The sequence below is a fragment of the Girardinichthys multiradiatus genome, chromosome 6 (genome assembly GCF_021462225.1).
Source record: "Girardinichthys multiradiatus isolate DD_20200921_A chromosome 6, DD_fGirMul_XY1, whole genome shotgun sequence".
Lineage (NCBI taxonomy): Eukaryota > Metazoa > Chordata > Actinopteri > Cyprinodontiformes > Goodeidae > Girardinichthys > Girardinichthys multiradiatus.
Genome location: NC_061799.1, coordinates 11,771,814 through 11,796,900, shown reverse-complemented (window position 1 = coordinate 11,796,900; position 25,087 = coordinate 11,771,814). Strand labels below are relative to the sequence as shown.

Here is a 25,087-nt window from a genome sequence, read left to right as displayed (position 1 = left end):
GCACTTCTTAAGGTCCAGATTAGCAACTAATTACAAATGTCCCTATGCATAGTACCTTGCTAAAGTATACCCTTGGAATTTTTTCATTTTTGGTTTGATACAACCACCAAGTTCAATGTATTTTATTGGAATTGTGTGTGAAACACGAACGAGTGAATTACTGAGAAGTGCAAGGAAAATTATACATGGTTTACAAAAGGACCTAAAACAGTAGGTTGCATGAGAGTTCAGCTTCTGAGTGAGTACTTTAAAGAACCACCTTTCGCTGCAGTTAAAAGGTTGCTTTACCAGCTTCTAGGTCTCTTCACTAGGTTTCCTACCTCTGCAGTCCCACAGCATGGTGCCGTCACCACCATGTTTCATGTGTGACTGGTGTGTTCTCAGTTGATGTGAAGTGTTTTATTTCCACAGCATATAGTGTTTTGCATGAAAAGCATATATTTCAACTGTGGCTCATTTGACCAAACAAACCTTCCATTTTTAACATCGGTTTAGTCTTTGTCACTCTTCCATAAAGGTCAGATTTACACTCACTAGTCACTTTATTAGGTACACCTGTCCAAATGCTTGTTAACGCAAATTTCTAATCAGCCAATCACATGGCAGCAACTCAATGCATTTAGGCATGTAGACATGGTCAAGACGATCTGCTGCATTTCAAACCGAGCATCAGAATGGGGAAGAAAGGTGATTTAAGTGACTTTGAACGTGGCATGGTTGTTGGTGCCAGGCAGGCTGGTCTGAGTATTTCAGAAACTGCTGATCTACTGGGATTTTCACGCACTACCATCTCTAGGGTTTACAGAGAATGGTCCGATAAAGAGAAAATATCCAGTGAGCGGCAGTTCTGTGGGCGCAAATGCCTTGTTGATGCCAAAGGTTAGAGGATAATGGCCAGACTGGTTCGAGCTGATAGAAAGGCAACAGTAACTTAAATAACCACTCGTTACAACCAAGTCATGCAGAAGAGCATCTCTGAACGCACAACACATCGAACCATGAGGTGGATGGGCTACAGCAGCAGAAGACCACACCGGGTGCCACTCTTGTCAGCTAAGAACAGGAAACTGAGGCTACAATTCACACAGGCTCATCAAAATTGGACAATAGAGGATTGAAAAAACGTTGCCTGGTCTGATGAGTCTCGATTTCTGCTGTGACATTTGGATGGTAGGGTCAGAATTTGGCATCAACAACATGAAAGCATGGATCCATCCTGCCTTGTATCAACGGTTCAGGCTGGTGGTGGTGGTGTAATGGTGTGGGAGATATGTTTTGGCACACTTTGGGCCCCTTAGTACCAATTGAGCATCGTGTCAACGCCACAGCCTACCTGAGTATTGTTGCTGACCATGTCCATCCCTTTATGACCACAGTGTACCCATCTTCTGATGGTTACTTCCAGCAAGATAACGCGCCATGTCATAAAGCACGAATAATCTCAGAATGGTTTCTTGAACATGACAATGAGTCACGAATAATCTCAGAATGGTTTCTTGAACATGACAATGAGTTCACTGGACTCAAATGGCCTCCCCAGATTTAAATCCAATAGAGCACCTTTGGGATGTGGTGGAACGGGAGATTTGCATCATGGATGTACAGCCGACAAATCTGCAGCATCTGTGTGATGCTATCATGTCAATATGGACCAAACTCTGAGGAATGTTTCCAGTACCTTGTTGAATCTATGCCACGAAGGATTAAGGCCGTTCTGAAGGTAAAAGGGGTCCAACCCGGTACTAGCAAGGTGTACATAATAAAGTGGCAGGTGAGTGTATAGTGAGCATTCCCACTGGTTGTCCTGTTGACAGATTCGTCCACCTGAACAGTGGTTCTCTGCAGCTTTTCCAGAGTTACCATGGGTCTCTTAGCTGTTTCTTTGATTAATGCTATTTTTGTCTGGCATGTTAAGGAGGTTAAGTAGATTGTCATGTCTTGGTTTTCCCTTGTGCCATACTCCTTCTATGTCCAGATAATAGATTGAACAGTGCTGTTTGAGATGTTCAAAGACTGGGATATCGTTTTACAACTTGAACCTGGTTTAAACTTCTCAACAGCTTTATCCCTTACCTGTCTGCTGTGTTCCCTGGTCTTCATTGTGTTGCTTTTTCAACAGTTTTCTCTTCATAGAACAGCTGGTTGTACACTGAGACTGTATTACATACAGGTGGGTGCTATTTACTGACTTTTAGATGCAGTTGGTTGCCCTGGAATTTTATTTAGGTGTACCAGACTAAAGGGGGCTAATACAATAGTGCACCACAGTTTTCTTGTATTTATTTGAGAAAAACTTTAAAAACCATGTATAATTTTCTTTTCACTTCCCTGCTTTGGCAGTGCTGTGTCCATGTTGGCCCGTTGCATAAAATCTCAAAAAATCATTGAAGGGAGTGCTTGTAAAGTGACAGAATCTCAAAAGGTTCAAACAGTATAATTCTTTTGTCAGGTTTTGTAACGTTTAAAGTTTTGTTTTTCTCTTGTTTTTGTACAAACTACTGTATATAGTGTAAATGAATCCATGACTTTAGCAAACACTGGCAACGAATAGTTTGACTTTAAGCACCATCATTATTTGAATTCTGGGAGTCCTGATTAGCAGAGATTGTTACCTTTCTATGGGACCAGGTCAAGTTATTTTCTTTCTTTTTAATCTTACAAAGTTATTTCAATTGTTGTTTCTTTTTTATAAATATAATCAGACTTGAAAAAAGGTCCAAATTCTCATCTGGCTTATCAATTCACAAAATAATATTAGCATAGTTGCTTTTTTTTTTATTTAAAAAAAAATGAACTTAGCTTTGTTTTAAAATTTCACTAGATGTGTATATTTGGGTTTCTCTTCACAGAGCTGGAGGAATCAAGGCAAAAGTGTCCCCCTTGCTGGTTCTCATTTGCCAAAAAGTATTTAATATGGGACTGCTGCCCCTGGTGGCTAAAGTTAAAGGAGTGTATGAAGTTCATGGTGATGGATCCTTTCCTGGACCTTGGGATCACCATATGCATTGTCCTGAACACCCTGTTCATGGCCCTGGAGCATTACCCCATGACTGATGAGTTCAACACCATGCTCTCAGTGGGCAATCTGGTAAGAGGCTCTTTAATGATAGGAACTGGAACAATTCCTGCATTTAACCCACTTCCTCTCAATTGCTGTCAGATGGTACATTAGTGGATAGCAGCAGACTGAAGAGGAAAATTGTTTTAATGCAGATATTGTAAACACTAAACACCAGTTTTTTTGGCTACCACACCGGTGCTTTGTCATAGGTTCTGCTGTTGACAAATTGGCCTGATAAGAAGCAATGTTTTATTAGGAAATCGGGTCCCATTTTGTGTACTTGTGTTTCATAGTGGCCAGTAAAAATAAATTAAATATTCTATTATTGGTGTTGTAAAGTATGAAAATTAAGTCAAATGCTAAAATTTTTGGTTTGAAAGAAGGATATCATTAATCTTTTCATATTTTTAGCAAAACATGTCAGCATGTAGAAAGCAACCATGTTGAAGAAATATTTCTGTGTTTTTGAAGTAGTGTATTTTTAGAAGATTATAAGTAGACAGAATATCTTCAAGGCATAATAAGTTTAATTTGCAGTTATAAAGGCATTAATTCTCTAGCAAAGGACCATCCCTTGCACACATGAAGAATATTAGACTTATATACGTTTTGCATTGATGAAACTGTGTGATTGTGTAGCTCATCATGTAGAGGAGCTAGTAATAGGGAGGTCCTGAAGTCCAGCCCAGCTCATTATTCTTTTTTTTGTGCTTTAAATTTGGGCTGAAACAGGTTTAAATTTAGACTTCTATTAAGCATCTAAAAAAAACATATAAAAAAACATATAAAAGTATCATTTTTGGCCAAATATCTGTCATTTTTTGCTGGGATGTTTATGTTTTATTTAGACAATTAATTTACGATGTTTTTTTTTGTTTGTTTTTTTACTAAATTATGTTACTGGGATGAAATTATTCTCAGATCAAATGAAGCTGTCTTTAAGTTTTAGTTATGCAGTATGGTATTTTCTGCATTATTAACAGAGCTTTTGATGGACCTTTTTAATTTTTATTTCAAAGTCTTTCACCACTTGAAACCAAGCACTTTTGCTTGGTGTAGACAAAGTATTTAACCCTAAATCAGGATTTCAGGCTTAATGCTCATGTATAACTCTTGACTCAAGTAGAAATCAGGTCTATTGCTCAATGGGTTACTATAATACCTTCTCCGTTTAGTATAAATCCAGAATAGCTGGTGTAGAGACTTAAGCTAATGGTTAATCAATGGCAGGCTAAGACCAATGCTAATATTGATTTATTTCAAACAACTCCAACTTTATAAATGTCATAGTACATTATGCAAAAGCTATTCATAACCTTAGCTGTCCTTATTTGTGCATTCGGCACACAGAAGCCAATGTTTATTTACACAGAAAATAGAGGTACAGTAGGAGGCGACCTGTGATCTTCCTGTGTGAAATAGGTACGGATAATGGAACAGTGTTTACAATCAGATTAACTGTCTGATGCAGAACGAAAGCTGAGAAAATTTCAAAAATATTGTAGCGGTTTTAGTGAGCACTATTTTATTGAACTTATGTTGCTTTACTTTTCTATTAGATACAGTAAAGCACAAAAGTATTCATGGCCTGTTTTATTTTCAGAGATAGATGGTTATTAAGGGTGTATTCACACTTGCCACTTTTGGTCCGCTTTAAACGGACCATAGTTCGTTTCCCCCCTTAGTCCAAACAACCAAACAACTGGACCGAGACCCTGTTTTTGAGGTGGTCTCGGTCCGCTTCCAAACAGACTCTGGTGCGGTTCGCTTACGGTCTGAATACAAACCGGCCCCGATCCAAACCAAAAGCGTACGTCTCTTTGGACATAAAAAGCGCTGCTTAGCAACGCTACCGGCTTGTTGTGGAACAAGGCACGTAGAGAACATCGGCGTTCAGCACGCATTCTCCGACGGGGTTCCAACATTATAAATGGAACGTCTCAAAGTCTGTGTTGAATGAGCTGCTCTTCACCCTGACAATAATATTGCAGCTGTAATAACGGCACAAATATGCAGAACAGAGGTGCTGCACGCAGCACGTCTACAGATGTTTTCCTAAATGTCTGGGTCTGTGCTCTGTCCCGCCCCCATCATTTCTGTCCAATGGGAACAATGATCGTCACCCGCGTAGCTTTGTTCACAAGTAATAGTACACTTGCAAAAAGTACAATGTGAAAACAAACCACAACAAATGAAAAAACATAAAGTTCGCTTTTGGTCCCGACCAAACAAGCGGACCAAAGGACATTCCTGGTGTGAATACACCCTAAGGGATTTCTAATATAACCTAATTCATCTGTATGTTTTAAAGAACTATTTAACACAATGGTGATACAACACATTTTTCCCTGTGTTTTTCCTAGGTTTTCACAGGGATCTTTACAGCTGAGATGGTGTTGAAGCTCATTGCCCTGGACCCTTATTATTACTTCCAACAGGGCTGGAACATCTTTGACGGCATCATTGTCTGCCTCAGTCTGATGGAGCTGGGCCTTTCCACTGTAGAGGGACTTTCTGTCTTGCGCTCTTTCAGACTGGTATAAAAAATCTCTAGCTCTCAGATTATGTTTAGTATTGTTTAGCTTTGCAGTTTTGTCATTATTTCTTTATTTGTTTTTGCTTTTTGTCATCAGTTAAGAGTCTTTAAGCTGGCAAAATCCTGGCCCACACTCAACACTCTAATCAAGATCATTGGTAACTCTGTGGGCGCCCTTGGAAACCTGACGCTGGTGTTGGCAATCATTGTTTTCATCTTCGCTGTGGTGGGCATGCAGCTGTTTGGCAAGAACTACCAAGACTGTGTGTGTAAGATCTCCTTTGACTGTCAGCTGCCCCGCTGGCACATGAAGGACTTCTTCCACTCCTTCCTGATCGTTTTCCGGGTGTTGTGTGGCGAGTGGATCGAGACCATGTGGGACTGTATGGAAGTGGCTGGGCAGCCTCTCTGCATCCTGGTGTTCATGTTGGTCATGGTCATAGGGAACCTGGTGGTAAGTTTTCTCACAGTAACAATTACTTTGTTCATTTTGACCAAGTTTGCTCCATGCCCTTGCTTCAATACTCAAGTTTTTTTAAAACTTGTTCTCAGACTAAAGAGAGCTGACATCCATAGATAATAAATATTAGGAAATACTGATATGGTTTGAAGGGCCCATGGTACTCTCATGTGCATTTGCCTCCCTTAAAGGGATAGCTTAGGATCTTTGAAATTAGGTTCTGTTGACAGATTATACACAAAGATAAATGATATATTTGTCATTTGTAAGAAATATTGGGTCTGATGTAAAGAAAATATGTTATTTTGAGCAAATATGATTGGCTTTTTGCTTGTGTGACTGGGCAGTAAGCAGTGTGTGATTTGTTTAAATTTAAAGGAAACATGAAGATGCCTCCTCAAATGCAAATTATGTATAGTGGAATTGTGATGTGGAACTCTTATTCTTTCTTTGTAGTTTAAAGAAGGCATTTTGGAAAAAATGTAAAGGAATTTAAAATAATTTTCAATTACTTACTAGTGCGTTACAAGAATATATTATGGAGAATGACCGCAAACAGGAAAATATTGTAGCTTTTAATGTGTTTTTTTCACAAATTAAAACTCATTTAGACCCCGTTTTGGTTTAAACTGAGTAATTTTGTCCATTTAACATGTTAAAGAACTAAGCAGTCTATTGGCTGTTTAAATTACATTTTGTGATGTCACAGCCCTATTCCAAATGGTATCAAATTAATCTCTTTCCCTTAAAATTTCACACACAATACCCTATTATGACAATGTGAAAAAGGTTTGTTTGAGATTGTTGAAAATTTATTAAAAATAGAAACTAAGAAATCACATTTACGTAAGTATTCACAGCCTTTGCCATGAAGCACAAAATTGAGCTGAAGGACATACTGTATCCACTGATCATCCTTGAGCTGTTTCCACAGGTTAAATGGAGTCCACCTGTGGTAAATACAGTAGATGTATGGTTGGACATGGTTGGGAAAGACACTCACCTGTCTATATGTTGGGCCATAGTTGACAGTGTCAGAGTGCAAACAAAGCATGAAGTCTAAGGAATTGTCTGTAGACCTTTGAGACAGGATTGTATTGTGGCACAAATCCGGGAAAGGGAACAGTAAAAGTTCTGCTGCTTTGAAGGTCCCAGTAAGCACAGGGGCCTTCATCATTGGGAAAAGTTTGGAACAACCAGGACTCGTCCTAGAGCTGGCCAGCAGTCTAAACTGAACAAAATGAGGAGAAGGATCTTAGTCAGAGAGGTGACCAAGAACCCCATGTTCCTCTGTGGAGAGAAGAGAACCTTCCAGAAGGACAACCATTTCTGCAGCAATCCACCAGTCAAGCCTGTATGGCAGACTGGCCAGATGAAAGCCCCTCCTTAATAAAAGGCATATAACAGACTGTCTGGAGCTTGGCAAATGGTGCCTGAAGGACTCTGAGACCATGAGAAACAAAGTTCTCTGGTTGGATAAAACAAAGATTGAATTCCTTGTTATTAAAGCCAGGCATCATGTTTGAAAGAATTTGTAGAATTTTGAGGTAAGAGATTATTTTGGTACCATTTGCAATAAGGCTGTAACATAACTAAATGTGGAAAAAGTACAACACTGTGACAACCTTCCAGATGCACTGTAGGTAAATGCATCTACTATTTGATGGTCTACAAAGCTGTACTTTATGTACTGGACAATAAATGTTGCACTTTAGTTAATTTTGGTCACATGCGTTTTTTGTGATGTTTTTGCTTTGGACTTTGATGTTTGAAGTTCTTCACATGTACAGAAAGCTAGCGAATATAATTGATGTGCTGTTTACTACACATTTCTAGTTTTGGCAGTCTTACAATGAGGTGAGAAAGTTCACACATTACAGACTAATTCTAAGACTGTTTTGAGTTTAAAAAAAATCTACAGAAAATAGTTCATAATGACAAAGCTCAAATGTTTTCAGACATTTTTGTAATTTTATACACAAGTATTCATATCCTTTACTATCACTCAAAATTGAGCTGAGGTACATCTGATTACTGCTGATTGTGCCTGAGATGCTTTACAATCTTGATTGAAGTCCACCCATGGTAACTTCTGTTGTTTTGAACATGAGCTGGAATGGAAAATGTTTGTCTGTATGAAGTCCTTTAGATCTAGCGGTTCGATCAAACTAAGTCATCAGTAAAGATCCGCCTTGGTGAGAGAGGAACCCAACAGCCTTGATGATGATTCTAGAGATGTACTTTGGAGACTGTCACTGTCACACCAGAGTAAACTAAATTCTTTGGTCTGGTGAAACCAAAGTAGACCTTTTCTTCTAAACTCCTAGAGTCATATGTTGAGGAAATCTGGAACCAGTTATCACCTGGCTATCCCTACTGTCATGCATGGCCGTGGCAGCATCATAATGTGGGAATGTTTCTCTGTGGAGGTAACTAGGATGACTAGTCTGCATAGAGGAAGAAATGACAGTAGCAAAATATAAAAAGATTCTTCAAGAAAATGTGCTCCAAAATGCTCTGCAACACACACTAAGGAGATTATTCATCTTCCTACATGACAATGACCTAAAGCACACACCCAAAATAACAAAGGAGTGGTTTCAGAAGCAGGCTGAGAATGTCTTTGAGTGGACCATCCAGAGCTTCGAACTAAATTCAATCCAACAACTCTGAAAGACCTTAACTTGTCTGTTTACCAACATTGCCCATCTACACAGGTTGGACTTAAAAGGATCTGCAGAGACAAATGGGGTAAAATAACCCAAAGCAATTGTGTCAAGTTTGTAGAGACAAACCCAGGAGACTCGAGCCTGTAATTGCTGCCAAAGTTGCTCCAACAACATATTAATGAGCCATGAATGTGAATAGATATGAATATATTATGTATTTTGTGAAACTTGTTTTCACTTTGTCATTACAGGCTATTTTGTGTAGATTTGTTTGAAAAAAGCTGCACACAAATCAGTTTTAGAATAAGTTTGTAACATAACAAAATGTAGAAAAAGTGTATGGCTGTGAAGTATTGCTATCCTTTAAGACTATTTGATATCAAAGCACTCAAGGACAATGCTGTTAATTTCAACAAATAATATCACTAGTAATTTGCTGTTGTGCTGCACCAGATGATGAATTAGTTTTGAGAAAATCTCCTGAAATAGTTTTTTGTTTTTTTTTTGTCAATCCACCAGTTTACTAGTTTAACAGATTTTAAAACAATGCTTACACAATATTTAATCCATCTGGTGTCCCCCTAAATCACCTGTTGCTGTCCTGCATGAGTAAAACAGTGACCTACGGGGATAAGTTAAGCCCACAGCATTCTCCCTGTTCTTCCAGCCATTGCATTGCATGCAGCTGTCTGTGTTGAAAAATGGTTAATTAGGTAGCATGCAACCGCTGGTGCTCAGTGCTCTAGAAAGGGTGCTCAGTAATATGGTCAACCATCCATATAGTGAACTATTCTCCATCTGCTTTCTTTAACTTCAATAATGAGATATCTGACTCAGCTTTATTGGCCAAGATTTTGCACACGTTTTTTTTAAAGAAATATTTATATGTACAGTATTATTGCAAAAGAAGAAGGCAAATGTGCACAGTATTGATTCCCAGCAGAGTAGGTGGGCCTTTTAACTGTTAAGCACTCATCAGAAGCCTGGGGAAAAGGAAATGTCTCAGTGGTGGCTTATTTTAGCAAATGTCGCTCTGTAGCGTCTGCCCTAAGGTAAATGTCTAAACAGTTTGTGAGCCACGATGTGTGGGGTCTACATAGATGTAGATACCTGTTTCCTGACCCTAGACCTGTCCTTGATGGAGGGAAGGTCAGGGCAAAAAAGAAAAGATCAAACACGAGATGTGCAGAAAATACTTACGGGATTCATTCATTTTGTTTTTCTTTGCCATTAATTTGTTATTGCAATAGTTATATGTAGTACAGTTTTATCCCAGCACTCTAAGTTAACATAGGATATAGTTTTAGATCTCTGAATTTAACATAATTTAGCAGCATTTGTGTCTTTAAACTTATTTAAATGCTAAACATGTGCTCCCAGCTATTTATATCTGGTCTACTAGTTTTAAACTATCAAGCTTTTAAAAATAGATATGTGTTTGTCTTTTTCATGTTGGATATGCTTTCAAACACCTGTTCTCTGGATGCCCCCAGCTGCTTTACCATTGCAGGACTCCCACTTTTAATCCTGTTTTCTGAAAGGGAACGTTTTTTAAACCTTTGTTAGTATATTCTATGATATTTCCAATGTTTTCATGTGTGAAATCAAAATGAAGGACTACTGTTTTTTCACTGTTAAAACTGCACTTAAACCCAAAATTATAAACACCCCTGGTAGATTTTGGCTGAAAATAATTCTCATTCAACCAAGACGTTTATTTCAGATGGAAAACATGATTAGCATTTCTCAGAAATATGATAAATTAAAGTTAAAGGAGCATATATTTACATTGTAATAACAATGGCATGTCTACAGTTTTTATACCCAATAATTAGAGGTATACCACAGTTAAACAAATTTCACAAGCTTTCACGTTTCCACTGGTATTTTGTTGATTTGTCTTTGGTTATAAGGTCTGAGTGTTTGAGAATGAAAGATCTCCTAGCCATTACCATAATCTTAAGATCCCTCCACTGATTCCATCAGACTCATTCAGATTCAAGTCAGGACTCTGTCTGGCCCACTCCTAAATGTTAATATTACTTCCAGTCAGAAGAAACATGTTGGTAACATTAAAAGATTACTTTAAACCTAAATCGGCCAGTTGAGTTGATAATCGTGGGATTAAATATACATTTGAGTAGAGAATGGAAAACTAATAATTCTTGGGTTATAAGTAGGAAGAAAATAATTATTTGTTTGTCTTGGTGACATGACCTGGTCATTTTTAACTCAGTCAATCACATTTAAATCATTAATACTTTGCATACAAGTGGTAGACTTGTTTTTTGTAACATTTTTGTTTGTGTTATTGAAGACACACCAGACTCAAACTGGTGGGGAAGACAAGAGAAGGTCAGATGGAGTTGCGCTGTGTCTTTCTGTATCTAGAGAAAGCATATGATGGGGTGGTATGAAAGTATCAGTATCATGAAAAAATTGCAACGTGGCATTAGCAAGTTAAGTGTAGCAGAAAAGGTTGTGAGGTTGGTGCCATGAGGTAGGTCGGAGTGACCCATGGGGTTAAACTGGGAATGGGAATTTATTGGGGATCAGCTCATAGCTTCTTAAGGCCTGTTCAGGAAAAAACTTCAACATGGGATTTGGGTCTTTTTTCTGCTCCCATGGTTTTTGTGAAATGACCGATTCGACAAACAGGGTTGAGGTCAACCTTCCTCTGTTACACCCTGACTCATCAAGCATCGTTGTCACAGCTCAGCATCAGCTGACTTAGATAGGGCCAAGCCGGCTTCAAGGGAGCAATGTAGTGATGATATATGGTTTGTGTGATGTGATGGAAAATATTGTTTCTTGCTTTAATCTCACACAATGTCATGGTTTGGACTTTGCTTTATAAAATTGTATGATGGTCTTGAACATATGGGTTATGTTGTATCTTTATTATGCTTATGAACGTTGTGTAGAATAGGTTTCTCTGCTCCTACTCTGGGTTCTTCACCAAAGAGTCAGTTCTCATAATAACTTGACTTGGCAAGAAACTAGTTCTCACTGTTGGTTTAAAAAATATTTTGATTTGAAAAAATCAATACTTGGTAAAAAAAAAAAAATGCATTGCACTAACTATGTAAGACACTCTGGTACCCCTTTTCCACCAACATGGTTCGGAGTCCGTTCTGGTTTCCGAACATGATTTCCAACCGCTGACATGTGTTTACACCAACGAGAAGAGGTTCCAGAGCACGAACTCTGTTTTAACTCGGGCACCGCAGAATACTTCTGCAAGAACCGTAAAGTCAACATATACAACAACAGCAATGTTACTGAAAAGTGCAAGGTACTAATGAATGCAAGATGTATTTAGTGGCAACTACAGCTAATTATAGAACATCATTGTATCTGTTAACACCTGAATCCGGGTGCGCTTGTGTGTATAAGATTCTCCATAAAAACATGCAATAATGGGTGAGGAGTCAGAGACCTCCACCCGAGGACCCGAGACAGACATGGAGGAGATCTGAGCAACAGACATCCTGTCAGTGACCAAGCTGTAAAGGATAGAGGAGACAAGTGCTTAATTCAAAAAGGTGGGTTTTATTATTACTGGTTATACTGGTTTAGTTCAACCATATGAAACACAAGGGGAAGACAAAATAGCTGCCACATTTTATTATGAGGCAGCCACAAAATAGCTGCCACATAATAAACTAACTCAAAATAATGAAATACACTCCAAACACCCCTCTAGTAACGAATCATGTGGATCAGTCCAATGAGGCTGTCAGCAGTATTTCAGGTCCTTCAGCATTTTGCCATGTCAGGTTTGGTGTGGCGGAGGACCGCAGAAGGCAGACGAGCAGGAAGCAGCGTAGCGTGGTAAAAAAGGATTTAATAAATGAAACTCACTTCAGCAGTTGGTGGCAGAAACAGGCATGGACAGGCAGGCAAGAGAGGCTTGGCATGAACAGAACGAAAATAGAGTGAATCATTAAAATGTAATGTTTCTGCGAGGAATGAACAGAAAAGCAGTGTATATATATATGGAGCATGGTGCAGGTTAAACAAGGAGGAGGATTGCATGGTGCAGGTGGACCAAATGAAGCTATTTACTGGCTGACAGACAGGGAGTGGAAACAAAACATGACTGGAACAAAACAGGAATTCAAGAACATAATCAAACCACCTCTAAAACAATAAACAGAAAGAGATTCCAAAACTCAAGTGTGAGAACAAAAATGAGAAAAACCCAACACCAAACACCTCCAAATCATAACATTCCATGCCTTTTGTCAACCAGGAAGGAGAAGCCAAACCTCCAGGTAACTCAGACAAAGAAAGAAGTATTAAATACAACATAAGACAATTTTGACCTTGCAGTGTTGATATGCGTGCACTTCATATAAACATTGTAAGGTGTGATGGAAAAATAAGCAACTTTAAGAAACAAACAATATATTGAATGATGATGAAAATATATCTGAAGTAGTGACTACAAGGTAAACTAAAGTTAAACAAACTAGTGGTGAGGTCTGGATCTTACAGTGTGTGGCTTGCCATCACACATCCAAAGGCCCCCTGGGAGGACCATCGCTGGGACTAACGTGCAAAGCACCTAGCCCTGGGTGCTTTGGTGTAAAACCAAAAACACAGTTGTGGGGGGGAGGAAATAGGCCCCACATTTGATGGGGGCCTAAGCTGATCCTGGAGAGGGAGCAGCCCAAGACCCAACCTGACACAAAAACAGGCACACACAGTCACAATCAGACATTCCCACCCACATGCATACAGCTGAAAACACCCACACACCTGCCAACCAGACAAAACAGTCCGAAACCCCAATGAATTCTGATCTCAACCCATGAGCCACCCACCCCCCATGAACCCCAACATGAATTTCCCCACTGGGCCACCCCCATCCAAAACAAACACAAACACTTGCCCCCAAACCCAAATGCCATGAACACCCTCCCCACATGGGTATATCCGCACAGGAAAGCTCCACACCCGAAAAGCCGATGAAGACACATCCATACACCACAAGCTGTGCACACAGCCTCGCTTCAAGCACCCACGCCGCATCCTGCCACCTGACACACAGTACACTGCGACGGCAAGGCAAGGGCCCCACGTGACGCCACCCCGGCCTCCACCCACAAGCGCAACAGAGTAGACACCACCGAGCACCATACTCAAAATAGACAACCTGACCTCACACCAAGACGGGACAAACTCACCTGGCAAGCAGTCCCTGGCCGGTGGCAAGCCCCCGGGGCCCACGGCCCCCACCATGCCCCCGCCACCACACAAACACACCGCATCACTGGCACTGCAATGGCGGGCCAGGGAGAAACACCAAACAGATCACCTCCACCGTCACTGCTCAGCCGATGCAAACTCAAGCTACCACACATCCAAAAAGGAGACACAAGCCCCCCACCCCACATGCTGCAACCCCTCCGTGCCACACCCCAACATGTTGCAAGATTGCATTTTATAAACCTTACTAATTGATTCTTACCATAACAGGGCAATTTAGTGAGACCAATTTACCTAACAATCATGTTTTTGGACTGAGGGAGGAAGACCGAGTACCCGGTGAGAACCCACGTGTGTTGACTGACTGACTGACATAACAGTGCTTGGATAGTAATTTTTTTTTCCACAACATGTGGCCCGCCAGCTGCTGTATTTAAAATACTTATTTGCTTAAAATGCAGCTGTAAACACTCAATAGTCCTTAGACCTGAACAGCATATAGCAGTTGCTATTGCATTACAGTTTTATATTCAGATCTCATTAGTGCCTCCCCGCTGCCATGTTGGGTCAAAAACCTAATCAAAGCAGTGCTCTTATTGGATTTTGTTTGCATAGAAACCTTCTCTACATGATATTCATGGGGAAGCAGTCAATCTAAAGGATAATCCAGGATGCTCGGGGCAACAAGAGTGCGTTCATCACAATTCATTTGCTAGTGCTTCCCATCACTGACTGGCTCAGGAGCTAAAGATGATCCTTACTAACTGTGCATATTACCGATGGGATGTGTACAGGAAGTACAAGAATGCACACAGCCGACACGCACTAAGCCAGCTGATAAATTACTTTTGAGTTGTTACAGCTGTTACACCCTTCTTGATTTAAGGAGGGTGTAACAGCTGATTTCATGTGTTGAGCATATATTGTAGAATATCCTCCTGAATTGCCAGGCAGGATTTACCAATATTGACGTAAATATGGTATATGTGTGGTATTATTTTTACTTATTCTTTTGTACAAATACTGTTTCACGATATGGTTTTACAGAAGAATTGCAAAGTGCCTTTCAAAAGTATTTATGTCCTCTGAACCTTATGACATTTTGATATGTCGCTACAATAAAATTGACATTTTTCCCCACTGTTTTTTTGTAAAACTGTTTAAGTTCAGTCAGATTGTATGGAGAGCATTGGTTAACATAGATTTCCAAATCTTGTCACAGATTCTAAATTGGAGTTGGGTTTGGACTTTGACTGGGCCATTCTAACATATGAATATGCTTCACTGTAAGGAGTTACTCTGCTGCAGGCTTTTACATCTTCTGACAAGTTTTCATCCAGGATTGCCCTGTATTTAGCTCCACCCATCTTTCAGTACCATTTTCTCTTCACTTCACAATTACGAACTTTGTGTATGACAATCCCAAAAAGTACATTTAGGTTTGAGGTTGTAAAGTGATACAAATGTGAAAATGTTCACGTTGCATAAATACTTTTTGCAAGGGTTTCAATAGTAAATACAATTGATCTGTGTAATCATTTTAAATAATTTGTTAAATCCATGTGTGAAATAACATTGTGTTTGTCCATCCACAGGTCCTGAATCTCTTTCTCGCCTTGCTGCTCAGCTCCTTCAGCTCCGACAACCTTTCCGCTCCGGAAGAAGACGGCGACCTAAACAACATTCAGGTTGCCATCGGCCGCATCCACGCCGGCATATCCTGGCTCTTTGGGAGTATCATGGACTTTTTCAGCCATGACTTGAGGAGTCAAAAGCAAAAAGCGAAAGAGGCCAGTCAGGTTGAGCAAATGGTTGGAAATCACATAGAAAGCAATGGGGGAATTGTTGGAAGCTATGGAGAAAAGTACATAATTCCTGAAGAGGATAGTTATATGAACAACCCGAACCTGACCGTTATTGTGCCCATCGCTCCTGGAGAGTCAGATGTGGAGTTTCTTGAAGAGGAGAATTCAGAGTCATCAGAGGACGAAGACAACAAACCAGTAAGCTCAGATTCTCAGAGTCATTATGTACTGTTCTAAAGAAAGAAAACAATTCTTAGCTAATTTTAAACTTAATTTGCTCAAATAATTAACTTGAAGTCAATACTAAATACTATATGTTGTTTTTGTTTTGTCTGTGTGTTTTGGTTGCAATATTTTGCACATCAAGGCTACAGTGGTTTTGAGACAATGTTGTTTCTGATAAGGTTAGAGCATTGTCAGATTAACTATAAAATAATCAATCACCTGCATTGTATCCTCTTTCCTTTTATCTTGGCTCAGAACACCCAAAGAAAATTTCATTTAAACATTTTTTCCTCACATAATTGTGTTTTCTCTGATGAGCAGCACACTGGCTCTCAAACGTCTACAGTTTCCTGGTAAAATGTGATATAAAAAGAGAAACCATGATTTTCCACAAAATAGACATCTGTTTGCTGTTTAAACAAAGTCTAAACACTTTAACAAACTGTGAAGTTTATACATTTCATTTGGGTGAAATGAGGTGTACAATTGAATATTATCTGCATAGCTGTGATAAAAGATGTCTTTAATGGTTGACAGGATGTGCCCAAGCAGGGGCAAATAATGTAAAACAGCATAGGCCCCAAAACAGAACCTTGCAGTACACTAAAATGGACTGGACAAGGGAGGAATTTGTACTTAGAAGTAGCTAAATAATTATCTGTCAGATAGGTATGATGAGAACCGCTGAAAGACATACTTTGATACACCAATCTAGCACCTCAGCCTATTGAACAGAATGTGAAGGTCAACTGTGTCAAAAGGTGAGGTGATGTCCAGTATAAGCAGGACAGAACAGTTACCCTTTTCACTCTGCATGAAAATATCATTTGATACACTTAGAAGAACTTCAGTTGAATGAGATCTATAAAAACTTGACTGAAAATGGACAAAAATGCTTTGCTGATCCAGAACAGCAGTTGCATGGCTGTCTACAACCTTCTCTATAGTCTTAGCAGTAGATGGAAGCTTGGAGATTGTTCTATGCTCATTGTACCAATAAGCTTGGCTAGCTGGTTATGTTACTGGTGCAATGCTCTCTATGATAACAGGCCAAGCTAGAGAGAGAGAAACATCAACACAAATGCTGAGGAAGTGATATTATCTCTGACATTTCTAACCTAATTAACAAAAACATTAATAAAACGGTGACATTCCTCATTAGAGGGTATAAAAGCAGTAGGTGTGCAGGATGTCACTAATAATGTGGAATGACAACTTAATATGAATACTGGCTGTAGCATCACTGGATTCACTTTCAGCATTTAGGCTTCTTACATTCATTCTTAGTTAGATTTTCCCACTTTTTAACATTTGCTTCTTTTAGCTAAAACAACAGTTTGAAGAGAGGTTACAAAGGATCAGAAGGATCTCATTGCACAAAAGCATCAGTCAGAAGAAGGGAACAAAAAATTTCAGCAGTAGTAGTTACAATACATGGAACGATGAAGACAGTTAACATCTGGAGAAAATATTGCACAATGACATTTCTAAAACTGGACATTTCCCCAAAGTAATTAAAAAGGCAGAAAGTAACACTGAAGGAGGTGCAGCAACTTCTTACAAGAAAACGTTGTGTTCTATCAGGACGACAATCTTTTGTATCCTCCATGTGTTTGGACCAAGGAATTTCCCCACGCCTTGCAGGAGAATGTGTTATGGTCTGATGAACCTCAACTTGAACGTTCTAGCCTCAATTCCAAAAGGTAAATTTGGCACATAAACAACATAGCACATCAACAGAAGAACAGGATAGTGACAGTGAAATGTGGTGTTGGTAACATCATATCTGTAGTCATGGTCTCCCTTAGTTTTTTTTTTATTAAACTGTTATAAAACAGTGACCATAACAGGAACAATTTTTACCTTATTTATCAAGTAAAATAGATTCTTAAGAATTATGAGAGGTACAGATGCAAATAGACAGATCAATAACAGTAGATTGTGATTTCCACGTTTTGTTTTCATTGTCCTGCTATTGTCCAGGCTGTTATTATACAATAAGTGCAGTTGAAGTTAATACACATAAAGCAGCAGGTCTGGACAACATCCCAGGACGGGTGCTCAGGGACTGCGCTGGTGAGATTGCAGAGGTCCTGACTGTTATTTTTAACATCTCCCTCAGCCACCTATCCCAGACGCTTCATGACATCCACCATAGTACCAGTAGAAAAGAAGGAAGTTGTATCCTGTCTAAACGACTACTGTCCTGTTGCACTGACTACAATTGTGATGAAACACTTCAAATGAGTCATCACAGCCAGTCTTCTGCCGTCATTTGACCCGCTACAGTTTAAGTATCATTCCAACCACTTGACTGAGGATACAATATCCACCACCCTGTACTTGGTCATCGCCCATCTGGAAAACAAAGACATCTATGCCAGACTACTGTTCATCGACTTTAGAGACTAAAAGAGAAACTACTCTTACTTGAATTAAACACCACCTTATGTCTCTGGATCCTAGACTTTCTGACCAAGAGACTTCAGTCTTTTTTTGTCGGACAAACGCCTCCAAACTCATACTCTCCGCACTGGATCTCCTCAAGGTTGTGTTCTCAGCCCATTGCTATTCACTCTGGTAACACACGACTGATATGAGGGGAACCTAATCACTAAGCTCACAGATGACACCACTGTGGTAGGACTAATTAGTGAAAAATAACTAATTAGAGATTATTTATTGTACTGATATATCTAGAATTTTATTACTGTGAATTGCCATTCCTTAGCAGAAACACACAGGATAAACCCATTCACACTTTGACATTAAAATCACAGAAAAAATGTGGAATGTCATTTCTTTTTCCTGGGACTTCAGGACCACTATGATGCCTTGCCGAAACCATTATCCCTTATATGTATGTTTTGTTATGTTACAGAGCAACACAAAGTACCACATTTCTGTGAAGAAAAACAATTTAACATTTACAATTTCTTTACAATTAAAAATCTGAAATGTATGCAATAAATTTGCATTAATCTCCACTCTGGTGCCCCTACAAAAAATAATCTAGCAGAACCAATAGCATTCAGATGCCACATTATTTCCAGATGTTTTTTGAAGGCCTATGATATGTTTCTAATCATGAAATCATTGCTTGGACTAACTGTGATGCTTAAAAATAAAATACCTCATCTTGAGCCTGTAGCTGACACCTGAAGGTTTCAAAACTGACTGATAGGAATGATTTGAATGATTGGAACTGTTCATGATTTTATTCACATTAACAAAAACCCAGCTCCATCTGAAGAAAAGCAACCATAGAGCAAGATGCTGCCACCAACAGAAAGAACACCATCACTGTGGTTCTGGTGTTCTTTGGCTGATGCATTGGTTTTCTACCAAACATACCTTATGATACTGTGGGCAGATGTGGGTAGTAACTAGTTACAGTTACTCAGTCACATTTACTTGAGTAACTTTTTGAATATCTGTACTTCTAGGAGTAGATTTCTTGCACAATGCTTTTTACTTTTACTTGAGTAAAATTATTTGAGTTACTTCACTTGAATGGGGAACAGGCATGTATTACCCAAAATGCACCATAGAGGCAAACAAAGCTTAGTGAGACTTATGGTTCTTCTAAAGCATTTTTGTTCTACAGTTATTGTCCATCTACTATGCTGACTGTGCCATTTAATGGTCAAGGGAAAATACAGTATATATTGTCATTAATTTTTATTTTATTTCTTTAAGATATCAGAATGTGCATGTAGTTTAATATTTTTTGTCTGTCTGATTACATCATTTTCTAAATATTAAATCAGTTGTTATGATCAGTCACTCAGTACTTGAGTAACCTTTTTCCAAAATAAGTTTAAACTGTTATCAGAGTATTTTTGCATGACTACTTTATACCTTTACTTAAGTAACAGTAGAATTCAGCATATTTTTATTATATTTTTTATTTCTACTCTACCCACCTATGACTGTGAGCCTATTTCAAATTGGGCTTCATTAGAACATCACACATTCTTCCATAAACTTTTAGAAGATTTTTGCCAGACTTTGATGTTTTCTTTAAAAGAAAATGCCTCTGTTTTACAGCCCTAACCCTTTGTACAGACATCAAGAAAAAACACGATATTTTTCTACATGTAGGGCACAACTAGTACTTGGCAGACATTCCTGCAGCTCTGTCATGCTACTAGTCTCCTGGCAGCCTCACTGACCGATTTCTGTCATGCCGTTTTGTCTTCTCATCCATTTTGGAATACCAGAACCTTTTTGCAATTTCACTACTGTCTATCATTCAACTAAATCTAATTTCTGGTTAATTAGATCCACTATGATGGATGTTAGGTGTTTACCCAACAAGAGTGAATACTGAAAAAAATCCAAACGTGCTTCAAAGTATTTAAGGGTGTACAGAGTTGTGGAACCAGGTTATTTCTTTTTTGCTCTTTTTTTCCAAAGTGTTCAAATGATTCATCATGGTCTTATTGTTTTACATCACAAAATCTGGCCAGCTAGCTTTAGGACTTAGCTTAGCTAAGCAAAATAAAATTTATGGCAAAATGTCTGATGTTTGTCTTTGTGCATTTGACTGGCAGCCTACAGTTTACCTTGTTAGGAGAAGTCTTATTCTTACATCTTTATGTTTATTCATTCAAAAAACATGCAACAAATGAACACCTATTTGTTCAGCACATCCCATTCCCCATGTCACCCTGCGCTTTCCACTTACATTTAAAGGTATGTTGCGTTCATCGGAAAGCTGTAGTGAATCTGGAGCTTGTGCCGTGTGCTGAGGTGGAGGTTATGCCTTTTCCTGCCTGTCTGTCTGGCATGCGGACAGGAGCGGGCCAGATGTAGAGACAGGCTTTGTAGGGGAGATTAAGCTCCCACAGCTGAGGAGAGCCAGACATGGCCAGGCTGAGCTGAACAGCCTGCTGTCTATGCTCCACATCACTTCACCCTCCTTCAACCCAGCTTAACGGCGCATCAGCAGCTGCTCACAGTAAAAACAAGGATGAATTCTGCATGCATAGGGCGTTAAATGCACGCACAATTGACAGGAATATGGTTGGCGATTGGTCAGTTGTGGAAAAACTATCTTACTTGTTGGAGATATCTGTTACTTACCCTAATGTAATATGCTCTGTGTCACAGCACTATTGTTCCTGCTCCATTTATAAACAATAAAATTGGTGGCAATCTGGTCCCTAGGTCCTGTGATTATTGCTGGATTAAACTTTATACCCTTTTATTGGATTGAGTCTGCACCTCTTTCCTAAAAATCATTTGAAATATGTTGGCCTTAGAAACAGGATCTCATCAAAACTGTATTACAGCCCAAATGACTGAAAGGCAACCAGGCGAGCCAGTCTTAATGGGATCAATCCTGACTGGCTCCCGCAGGTCAGAAGAATGTACTGTTTTTTTCTGCTCTGTACAGGGATAACATCCTATTACATTTGTAGCTGTCCATTATGCATATATTGGTTCAGCAAAATAGAGAATTGTGTAGTAACACCGACTAACCTTCCCCTCCAGGAGAAGATTAGCCTTTCAGAGGGCAGCACAGTGGATATGAGGAAGCCTGGAGAGGAGGAAGATGACCTGTCGGAGATGGATGATGATAGTATGGAGCCAGAGAATTGCTTCCCTGAGTGTGAGTACGCTTTGGGCAACTTTGAAAACAACATATTCAGGTATAAACCTATGGGATAGTCGAACAGCCAAAAATAACCACAGTAACGAAATAAATCACAAAATCTAGATTTTAAAAAAGTTTTAAATTTTATGATGACAACCTGCATACTAATCCAGCACAGGAATGGCACTGTAAACATTCAGACATTTTGTTGTTATATAGCTTTTCTGTTATTTTGCTATTGGAAAATTAAATATTGTTTCTGAATTATAAGAAGTAAGAATAATTTAAATAATTTAGTAAAGTAGGAATAAAGACGTTTTAACTTCATGTACTCCTATTTCATGATGTTACAGGGAAGTGCAATGTGACAGTTCAAAACTTTAATATTATTTTAGCATATTATAGTGCTATTTTAAATTATACAATTAACAGGGAAAATCATTCGTATTTATTTCAGCATTATTTAAAGAATCTATTTATCAGTCTATCATTTTTCTTTGCCACTGAAGGATTAATTGTTATACACTCAAAAATCCCAGAAGTCCAATCTGCATCTCAGCACTAGGACTTATTTCTAATCAGAGATAAGAACATGTCATCGACAGACTAGAGGAAGAACCATAATGAGCAACCCATTTCTTCAAAGTTTAAATGCATTACCCTCAACTAATATATATTCACTCAATTTACTGATTAGAAAAATAAGGGGTGCTTCACCACCCCGGTGTAGCATGCGACCCATGTATAGAGGCTTCAGCCTCCAACGCGGCTGTCCCCTGGTTTGAGTCATGGCTATGGCGACCTGTGCTGCATGTCTTCCCCCTCTCCTAACCCCATTTCCTGTCTGCCTACTTTCAAAAATGACAAAATAAAGACCACTTGTGCAGCAAAACAAATACAAAAAAAACCAAAACAAACTAAGACAAATACAAAGACAAATAAAATATAAATTATCTCCACCAATCAGAGTTAAATGGTCTTAAGTAATGAGGAACATTCCTTATTAGAAGTACTGAGTAAGCTCAGATGATCATTTATGAGATTTTATCAGATTTTTTATATGAAAAGAGCTCTGTTTTTCTGATTCCCGTCTTCTCCAAGCTGAAAGGGATCAAAGAAGGGTTTGTAGTTCTCTCTCCTCCACATCCATTCTCATCCATTTCCAAATCAGCAGAGGAAAACATAGTATTTCCACCTCATGTCCATGGAAATGTCATATCTGGCCTTTCAGGTGTCAGGCTTGCAGTAAGCAGGCAGTAGATCAGTCCAGTCCTTTTTATTTCCCTCCCTCTTTCCAAATGGGTCTCGGCTGTTGTCTCCATGACTGGCCTGGGTTGTCTCTGCCAGAGGAGTGCAGGCAACAGTGGTCTATCCAACAGACTTGGTTGTTTTGATGGAATAACTGCTTCATATCCCAGCCAGGACCCAGTTTTGGTATAATAGCTGATAAATGAAAAGTTTCTAGACCAGCTGTGGTGCCTGGATGTTCCCCAGTACGGGGATACAGTCACTTTAGGAGTTGCACAAAATGGTCTTCTAAGGATGACCTTTACTAAAACAGAGGGTTTCCAGAGTACAGCAGGGAAGCTGTCTCAGAGATTATCCAGATTGGGAAACACAAGGGATGATGACAACACATCAAATAAATTTTACCAGTCACACTGGTGCAGTTGATCAGACGCGCGAACCTGATGGCTCATTCCTCAAGAACAGAGCTCCCACATCTCAGCTTGCGGTTATTTCTTTAGATATGTCACTGCGTTGTCCAGCTTTTAAAGTCCTTCCAACTTCCTGGAACATCCTGCCATGTGTATAATTGGTGACGTATAATGCTTCAAATAACTTTGACAAAGAAAGATATTTTCACAAAATCTCTCAGGAAAATCCTCCCAAACACATGAGAACTGTTATTGCAACCATTATTATTTTGAAACCCACTATAAGAGTGAAATCAATAACCATTCAATTACAGCATATTTATTTAAAAGCTCTAAAATAATTATTCGTAATAGGCAGATAAAAAACAATGAAATAATTATTTTTATATTTAGATTTCGAACACAATTCTCAAAAGAAAAGGAGGGAGCACAGAGAGAGAGAGAGAAACTTTTCCTGTGTTATTCGGGGAAACGTTTGTCTGGCTGTTTAAAGTTCATATTTCTGATTAACACATAGCTAACTTAATTTTTAGGTCTAAGCTGCATGTCTAAATATAACAAAATATCCACCTCAAGCTGAATTTCGAAACTGGCAGTCTAAAGTGACCTGGTGAGAAAAGCTAAAATGTCAAAAATGATGGTATGTTTGAATATATTTAAAATGACTAAATCAGTCAAATAAACTAAAATATTTGTTTAGAGCTAAAGTTAATTATTTACTAGAAGCGCTTACTTTTTCTAATAAACTTTTGTATCATATTATGTCACTTTCGTGACAGTGTGTTTGAGGCACTGTCAGTGCTGTGACATCGACACCAGCCGTGGGCTGGGTCAAGCCTGGTGGCGGCTGAGGAAGACCTGCTACCAGATCGTAGAACACAGCTGGTTTGAGACCTTCATAATCTTCATGATCCTGCTCAGCAGCGGGGCTCTGGTAAGGTTGCCAGGGGCCTATACAAACATAAAAACTTTCTTAAAGAGTGGTTAACAACAGCTTGAAATGTTGTTTAATGCTCCAATGACCTGATCGTGTGTTGTCTGATTTTATGGCAGGCCTTTGAAGATATCTACATTGAGAGGAGAAAAGCCATTAAAACGCTGCTGGAGTATGCCGACAAAGTCTTCTCTTACATCTTTGTACTGGAAATGTTTCTCAAGTGGATAGCATATGGCTTCAAGAAGTATTTCACCAACTACTGGTGCTGGCTCGACTTTCTCATTGTGGATGTGAGTGAATATTTTACAACCATTATTGTGTCATGCTGTTATTCTTAACACTGTGGTATCTCAGGTTGAATTGTGATTCCTCTCACTATAGCTACATTTCTGGAATCAACTGTTCGGTGGGTGCTATATTACAGCGTATTGCAAAATTATTCATAACTTTTTACGCATTTTGTTATGTTACAATCACAAATATCAGCTTATTTTTATGAGAATTTATATGATAGTCCAACACAGGAGGGGGGGGGGGGTGAATTCTAGCTTTGCAAATCTAGAGACTGAAGTTTTAGTTCATTATGTTCTTAAAGTCCTGCCAAACATTCCCATCTGGACTTAGGTCTGGACTTTAACTGGGCCATTCTAACACACTTTGACCATTCCATCACAGCTCATACTGTATGTTCAGAATAGTTGCCCTTATGAAAGGTGAACCTCTGCCTCAGTCTCAAGTTGTTTGCTACTTCTAATAGGTTATCTTCCAGAATTTAGCTTTATACATCCTCGTCACAACTCTTTAAACATGACTGTCTGCCACTAGTGACTTTCTTTTTGCCACTCATACTGCCACTCCTCCATAACGTTAAAATTTGTAGAGTGCACGACAAATTATTTTGAATTTGATTAATGCACTGT

General features: G+C 39.0%; 1 protein-coding gene across 1 annotated transcript in view; it reads left to right on the top strand.

The window, feature by feature from the left end:
* The window catches only part of scn12aa (sodium channel, voltage gated, type XII, alpha a), a 75,268-nt gene that overhangs the window by 38,125 nt on the left and 12,056 nt on the right, over positions 1-25,087 (top strand). The window contains exons 14-20 of the mRNA XM_047368862.1: positions 2,850-3,088; positions 5,425-5,598; positions 5,695-6,051; positions 15,536-15,943; positions 21,470-21,587; positions 24,010-24,164; positions 24,284-24,457. Coding sequence (XP_047224818.1) covers positions 2,850-3,088; positions 5,425-5,598; positions 5,695-6,051; positions 15,536-15,943; positions 21,470-21,587; positions 24,010-24,164; positions 24,284-24,457 — 1,625 coding nt within the window. The remainder of the gene's footprint in view (positions 1-2,849; positions 3,089-5,424; positions 5,599-5,694; positions 6,052-15,535; positions 15,944-21,469; positions 21,588-24,009; positions 24,165-24,283; positions 24,458-25,087) is intronic.